The sequence below is a fragment of the Ostrinia nubilalis genome, chromosome 26 (assembly GCF_963855985.1).
Source record: "Ostrinia nubilalis chromosome 26, ilOstNubi1.1, whole genome shotgun sequence".
NCBI lineage: Eukaryota > Metazoa > Arthropoda > Insecta > Lepidoptera > Crambidae > Ostrinia > Ostrinia nubilalis.
This window is the reverse complement of record NC_087113.1, coordinates 3444970-3453359: the sequence shown is the minus strand read 5'-3', so window position 1 is coordinate 3453359 and position 8390 is coordinate 3444970. Positions and strand designations below refer to the sequence as shown.

The 8390-nt window shown below is 36.1% G+C and overlaps 1 protein-coding gene across 1 annotated transcript; it reads left to right on the top strand.

The window, feature by feature from the left end:
* Positions 1-331: 331 nt before the first annotated feature.
* Positions 332-8188, top strand: LOC135084403 (serine/arginine repetitive matrix protein 1-like). The gene is made up of 10 exons (XM_063979179.1): positions 332-408; positions 499-706; positions 1195-1380; positions 1911-1964; positions 2214-2366; positions 3029-3233; positions 3682-3801; positions 7124-7216; positions 7455-7547; positions 7953-8188. Exons 1-10 carry the CDS (start codon positions 404-406, stop codon positions 8186-8188), a joined length of 1353 nt encoding a protein of 450 aa, XP_063835249.1. The 5' UTR covers positions 332-403.
* Positions 8189-8390: the final 202 nt, after the last annotated feature.

Sequence of the window (8390 nt, the reverse complement as noted above, 5' to 3'; positions counted from 1 at the left end):
TGCAGACGACATAGTCCTATTTGAAGAAAACCCGACGGACCTAAACAAAATGATTGAATCACTGCACGCTGAAAGTACGAAAGTGGGCCTATACATGAACATGTCTAAAACAAATCTACTAACAAATTCCGACCCAGTAGAAATAAAAATCGACAACCAACCGCTTGCATATGTGCCAGACTACATCTACTAGCTACAATTACATTAATCTTAATATTTTAAGACAGATTTTACGTTAAAAACAAACCAAAAATCTTTAAATTTATAGTATGAACATAATCTATGCACCTCTTACGAAGATTTAAAAAACATAATGTCAAAGCAACGTTGTTTCAGTTGTTTGTTAATTTTTGTTTACGTTTTCATTTCGTACGAACTAAAGTGCCGAAATAGTGAAATTATCATGAAGTAAGTATTTATCTGTTATTTTGAAAGTTATAGAATAGACGATAATTATATGAAAGTTATGTAAGTAATAATATTAATTTATTAAAAAAGTTACAGTTTAAACGAGTCACGTTCCTCACATCCTTCGTCAGTCCAAGTCGAAACTCTGATCGAGTTCTTGGAGAGAAACCCTGGCTTGGCGAAGGGTTTCCTGAGAACCCAATGTGCTAGAGAAAGAGCTAAACGACAGTGGGACGAAATAGTCACACGCCTAAATTGTTTGGAAGGCACTACAAAAAGTTACAAACAATGGACCAAGGTTAGCATCGTTTTTTGTAATTTGTATACCTACGTCCTGCATGTTACATCCACTTAACATTCTTTGAAGCAAACCACTTAAGATGTGCAACAAATGGTGGTCAGAAATGTGATTGGATTTATTATTTTATTTTTGTTTATTTTACATTTACTATCTTTGGGATAATATGTAAAAAAACTATCTCCCCTTATTACAAAAAGTTACACTGGTTGAACTCTGTTTTAAAACCAAATTGACATTTAGTATGGATGGATATTATGTCATTTGAAACCAGTGTTTGTCCCGGATTTAACTTTTTTCTTTGTAATAAGGGTTTCTTTTAGCTAAAGTAAAAATGTATTTATTACTGAAAGATGTCACATGTACACCTTAAATAATGACACGGACGGTTTGATAAACTAGTTAGGCTTAACATTTATGTGTTAAAATATAGTTTATACATCGAAATAATATTAATGACATGACAGCTTGTCTAATTCTAATTGTAGTATTGGTCTGACAAAAAAAGTGCCACAAAAAAAAAAGTAGCAGCATGGACTGCTTCTAAGCGTTTGACTGATGGATCGGTTGAGGAGGAGATGGAGCTTTCAGAACTTGAAAAACGGATAGTTGCTTTAAGTAGTGATGAAAGATTATCCAAAGGAGATGCTAATATAGCTGTAAAGCCATTTGCGGTAAGGATATACATATAACTTTTTGCATGAAGGTCGTCGCACATTTATCAACCCGGAAAGTTTGTATCAACTCGAGGCGGTCAGTATTATTTGTATGAAACTCCATAAAGCAACGCACACTTATCCGCACCGCAATGTAAACGCCTCGCCTCGCAATGAGGGTTCTCGCGAATGAAAAAACCGCCTGATGGCAATACGTAGACGCGAGGTCCAAATGCGCGAGGACAGATATGTCAAAATCCACCAATCACGCAGCAGTCAGACCCCACATCCACGTCCCGCCATCTAGCGGATCTTTCATTCGCAAAAACCCTTATTGACATCGCGCGAAAGGCGATGACAGCTCGAAGGCGATATGGTGTTGATTCCTTTCCGAGTTGATATTAAGTCTGCTATAAGCTTTAATTGGCCTAAGTTTTAGCTTAAAAATGTATGATAAAAATGTGTGTTAAAAATGTGTAATAAGAATCACTTTTTACTTTATTATCCGTTAATATTTATTAATGATTATAATTTATAACTTTATTCAGAAAATCTATCTGTCGCCATCAGATCATGAAACACAAAATATGAGCACTGACAATGTAAGTATTTTAACTCAATAATATACAATAATATGGTATTGATTTTCTTCTTTACTGTTTTTCAAAATCAGAATCATTATTAAATTTATTTGTTTTAAATGTGGTATATAATTTTCTGTAACAATACATGAGTAAAAGAAGTTTCTTATGACATCATTAATTCAAATGACTTGCTATTTCTTCTTAACTAAAAATTATATTATAAAGTTATGTGCGAATTGTAACTTATGTTATTAAACTAATGTTTAGGGTGCTGACATGAGCGTTGACATAGGCGCTGAGGAGATAATCGATAGTCAAGAACAAAGTATCAAATCTGAAGATAGTATTGTAGAAGAAAGACTGCTTGACAGCCCTTTTAGTTCAACTACCGAAATTGAAACGAGCCAAAACATTTTACAGGTATTTTTTTTACTATACAGGGTGTTAGGTAAATGGGTATATGAGCCGACACTAGCCCATGTTAACATGGTCATATAAATGGTATGGTGAAGTCAGAAAATTGATATCTTCATTTTAATTATTTTAATTTTCATACAAATCGGATTTTATAAAATTTATTTTGTGTGAAAATTAAAAAAATTAAAATGATGATATCAAATTTCTGACTTCACCATACCATTTATATGACCATGTTAACATGGGCTAGTGTCGGCTCATATACCCATTTACCTAACACCCTGTATTTGCATTTTTTTAAATAGCGCTATGCTATAAAATTACTATTGTATTTTACCAATTTTCCTTGGAATAAGTAGTATAATTATTACGAAATATCACTCACTGATTAATCACAAAATCTCATATAGGTAACCCCTACTTGGAATTTGGCAGAGATAGGTTCCTTATAAGGTGTAGACATCTGTTAAGAACGGAATTTACGAAACTATGAAGTCGTAGGTGGCCGCTATTATGTATACTTGTTGCATATAAATACCGTACAGTGGCGGACTTAATGCCGGGTGGCATTCTCTACCAGTCAACCACAGGTCAAGCTGAGAAAGTACGGCGGTGCAAATAAAAATAAATAATAGTTTTAATATAATAGGTCTCGTTCGTTTCAGGATCGACTGTCAGAAACAGCCGCAGAAACTGACAATAGCTGTCATCCTAGCCTGTCCCCTCCACCGATAACTCTTTCCCGAACACCCAGCCCAGTTCCCACGCCCAGTCCAGAACCCACGCCCACTCCAGAACCCACGCCCACTCCTTGTCCTTCACGCCGCGGTTTCACCAAAGTGGTTCGTCGTAGTAACACTGCTTCTTCATGTAAGTGAAGACAAAATTTCTTTATTTATAAGAGTTTGGAGTCTCTACGTGTATCTTAATCTTTTTATTAAAAAAATATTCTATTTAATAAAAAAAAAGTTACGGTCCCTTTCCGGGTTGATAAAAGTGCTACGTCATTTATTCTGTTGATATAAGTATGAGGCTGAAAATTAATATTTAAACTCCTTTTTGCACGGACTATTAAATAGTACTTATAAATCGTCAAGTATTAAAATATATTTTTTTAAATTATTTAATGTTTTGCTCTTATGGGGCCTTTACACATCTCATAATCTTTAAAGTCTAACATTCCCCCGGGACATACTTGACCTTCATTGGTTGGGTTTTTGTGGCGGTCAAGCTGTAGATCCTGGCTACACAGGAGTTGCAGCGGTGGGAACGAGAGGTGGGAATAGTTCCGTATCTCATAATCTTTTTGCCCTACCAGCGCTTCGAGACCAACATTTGGCAAGTGCTGAGAAGAAGCGCCGCAACAAACACTGTCTACATTGTAACCACTGCCAGCACTGCAACCACTGTCCGCCGGTTGAAATAAATGGAAATAACGGTAGCTTTCTATTTAAATAGGTACTTACATTAATGATTCAGGAGCAGTTCTCTGAATATACTAAGCATTCTTGTATGATGTATCTTACAAAATTGTATCATCTTAACTTTATTACCGGAACTATAACTGGTGTTTTTGTATGGAGTTTGACAGACGCATGTTTAACCTTTAACCGACGACGTGCGGTCTCACAGACCGCTCCGGTTTTTGAAATTTCTGGATTGCAATGTTCTACTTACTCCCGCCCAAGTAGCATTCGGGGTTCTATATAGTATGTCTAGTCGTTCACATGTACTCCACAAGCTGTGTATGTCAGCTGTATACGAGCTGTATAGCTTGCTATAATGCTTTTATAGAACCAGTTTGGGCACAAATTAGACAGCCTTAAGTTCACTATGGCTGTACATTAGCAGTATAATAGCATTATAATAGCAGTTTAAGTAGTAACATCGGACTTAAGGCTGACTTACGGCACTATATGGGACGCAGTGTGAACCATACAACGTACGTGAGTGTAATAAAGAGTAACAAGTGGCTAAATGCACAGCTTTCAAAGTTATAAAGTCCGACAAAAGTACTCCAATGCTACCTAAAGTTCATGTGTGTCCTAAATTATTTCCACATTTTAATATTAGTTTGGTATTTGTACGTGAGTGCCAAGAGGGAAACAACTCGGGCGGATAATCATTTATGCAAATAATAACACGGGTTTTAAATACTTAATAATGTTAATGCCATTGGGAATGCAACTTTATCGTGAAATGTATACATATTTACAGCTAAAATATTTACGCGCCTCTGTAAAAACGCGATATTCATTTTAAAATATTTAAAACTGGCTGAGAGGAAATCTACAATTTTCAGTTTTTGATATTGTATTGGCATTATAATTATATTACGGTAATTAATTATAACATGAAACCAAAACTCAATCGCTCTATCTGCGAATTTTGTGATAAATCTGCATTAATTTGGGAGATTTATTTGGTAAATATTTTAGGTTATGTAGAACAAAATCTTGGAAATGAAATACGGCTATGTGAACTGTTATAACTCCAATTTAATGCGGTGAGCGTATATTAGGTTCACATGTGTTCTGTTAGAATGCTGTTATCTATATGAAGTTCCACATTTGTACCACTACAGCGCTAATGTCTATAAATTTATTCTAATGTGAACTTATGTACAGCTTTAAGATGTACCTAGTTCAGGTTAATTGTGTATCTTTAATTCTTTCAAATACTGAAATTTTAGAGATCCGCAATAAAAATTATTAATGTCCGTTAAACCGCCTAGCCCAGGTACTAATAGTCAAGTATGAATACCTAAAACATCAGACGGTAGTGTTCCCGGTTTAAATTCGTTTATTATGTCTGACAATTTATTCAAAGCGGAATGAGGAATACGATTTTCAATAGCCCATGTTCTTATTTTTTTGCGAAAGGTTAAATAATTGTCCAAATCAAAATGGTATTCACTATCACTAGAACTGCAATCATCACACTCTGATATCTGTATATTTTGAAGGGAAATTTCAGGTTCAGGCATAATATTTTCCTCTGCATCATGTACAGAACCACCATGAACAACTAAAAACAGGCTTGGGGAAATGTGTAATAGAATATCACATTCACATTCATGTTCAGCTTAAAGCAAATAAGAGTAGTACTTGTGGACAAATAAACTGCTATTGATGTTAATGGACAACACATATAGTCCTTTTAACAGCCTACAGTGCACATGCGAACCATTGAAACACTTTTGTACAGATAGTAAAAAAAGGTTATTTTAATTATCACAAACAAGTCCTACTACAGCTACTAGCTGTATAACAGTCTAAAACAAGTAAACATAAGAGCCTTTGGCTTTATAAATGACCACGTGTGTTCTATTAAAATGCTAGCTCTATAACATCGTACAAGTAGGCCGTTAAACAGCGGTTGCCGTATCTCTACCCTCCTATAATGCTCTTAGTCAGACGGCTGACTAAAGGATAGTTGTTAGAGTATTATGACACCAACAATCGTATAAAAGTATAACTCTACACTAGTCTACACTCCTATAAGTCCCTTAGACAGGTATAGGTGTAATTCATTGCAATAATACAGCTTATACATCACGAGTGAACTGTACTAATGCTTTAAGTACACATTGGAACTAAATGTGAACACTTAAATGGAGTAAAATGCTACTTGCGTCTCAGTACCTTCGAGTTTAGTTGCCCAAACGCCATTACAGGTAGTTGATACATCGACGAGGGCAGTTTTAATAAGATAATTCGATTTAAAATTCAACAGCGGTCTGTAGGACCGCACGTCGCAGACTACGTGACATTTTTGTACCATACTGAAAATTGCGTTTTTGTTTTAGACGATTAATTTTTCGTAAAAATGATGGATCCTGGGCCACCACAACCTAGGAAAAGACAATTCCTAATGATATATTGATATTTGAACATAATATTATGTAAAAGATGGTAGTCTGTAAAAAAATACCGCGAAACGGGTGTTAAAGCAAATAGTGACATATATTCTAGGCTCTGACATACCAAATCAGCCTTATGTAATTGCACCAGCTGCAAAAAAGACGTACATTTTAGTCCACCTAAATTGAAAACGAAATTATCTTACAGGTGTTACCTATGCATACCGAAAATGCTTAGTATGCGGTAAAAAAAATGTCCTGATTGTGCCTAAAGTTTACCCTACGTCAATTTTTTTTTATGCGTGTAATGTACGTGTCATTTATTTTTATTTTATTCATTATGTTCAGTATATTTAGGAAGGAGTATAGTTTTTCTCGATTTAATTAAAATTTACAAGTTATATAGGTATTATTGAGCTCTAGTGATATTTCAATGAAATTAAGGGTCAAAAAAGTTTTAGCCATATTTAAATAAAAAATGATTCCTCGCAAATTATACGTATGTTTATTTGTAATACTATAATGTTCTCAAAAAATATGAAACCAATACACTTTTATGCAAAAAATGATTACTTTTTGAGTAAACAGTATAGCGGTCCCACAGACCGCACGTCGCAGACGGCGTGACAAAAATATCACGTCGTCGGTTAAAGGTTAAGTTAAAATAAGATGGTGCAACCCAACCCTGGGTTGTATAGGCTACCCAGCCTTTACAAGTTGATAGATTATTAAAATTTTGGGTTCGCTTCCCGCCTTAAGACAATTCGATTTTTTCAAGTTATTTAAAATTGTATAGGTATTTCAGTTGATTTTTACGTCTACAATATTTAATTTGAGCGAAATCTCAAGATTTTAAACTAAAAGAGCCATTTACCTATTTATGTTTATATTTTTTTAGCAACACGTCAAGTGAAAATGTCACGGTCGAAGCCAATATCTTCCCATTCCCGCCGCACCAGAACTCATGCGAGGCGAGAACCCGAATCTGTATGTAAGTACAAAATACTATCCAAATGTAAATCTAACTTAAGGATTAGTCAGTCATGTAAACAAAATGGCGATCGCTACGGCAGTTTTCGGCGAGGACGCTTTTAATAACTTCAATAGTGACGTGTTTCGTTATTTTTTTTAGCAGTGACAGCGCTTAGCGATCGCCATTTTGCTTTTAAGCGCTTACAGTTTTTATTTTCGCCAAACGCACCCATTGATTTATGTTTATATTTTTTTAGCAACACGTCACGTGAACATATCACGGTCTAAGCCAAAGTCTTCCCATTCCGACCGCACCAGAGCTCATGCGAGTCGAGAACCCGAATCTGTATGTAAGTACATAATACTATCCAAAAGTTTATCTAACTTGAAAAATAGATTAAGGTCATCGCACATTTATCGAATCGAGGCGGTCAGTATTCTTTGTATGAAACTCCACCTACTGCAACGTACACTTATCCGCACCGTAACGTAAACGCCTCGCCTTGCAGCTGACAGCGCGCGAAAGGTGATGACAGCTCGCCAAAAGCGATACGGTGTTGATCCCTTTCCGAGTTGATTAGTCTGCTACAACCTTTATTTAGGATGTCACATTATGAGATACATAGGCTGAGTTGTACCATCTTTAACGGTAACTATAACGCTAACGGGTATGGAGTTTGACAGATTTTTGACGTTTGTAAAAGCTAAAGTAAGATGGTGCAACCCAGCTTTATTGTTTTCGTGTTCTTTTTCAGTATTACGTAACACAGCTCCTTCACCGTCTCAACGGCCAACGGTATTCTCAATGCTTACTGAGAGATTCCTAAGGGTGGAAGAACAACAAGTGGAGATCCAGAGATCTTTCGCGCAAATCCTGAAGACATACGTGGAACGTCATGCGGAAAGAGAATTGATTCTGGCCGAAGCTGTGACTGCAATGGGAGATGGGTTGCAAGCTTTGGCAGAGGCAATAAAAAGAGATCAGAGATAATTGTAGTTTTATTTATTGGAAGTTACTGCTAAAGCCCGGTCTGTGAGCACGTAGAATTTTGTCCAATGACCCCAAGCTACCCATCCTTATCGCTCGCGCGTAATTATATTGCTGTCGCGACTGTGCGACGCGCGCCCGCAGTGAGTGTGCGAGCGCGACAGCAACATAATTACGCGCGAGCGATAAGGATGGGTAGCTTGGG

Bases quoted from the DNA above. Each gene is read 5' to 3' on its own strand.
- LOC135084403 (XM_063979179.1), top strand. The intron at 707-1,194 runs GTTAGCATCGTT...TTCTAATTGTAG, and splicing joins GTTACAAACAATGGACCAAG to TATTGGTCTGACAAAAAAAG. The intron at 3,802-7,123 runs GTAGCTTTCTAT...ATATTTTTTTAG, and splicing joins TGAAATAAATGGAAATAACG to CAACACGTCAAGTGAAAATG.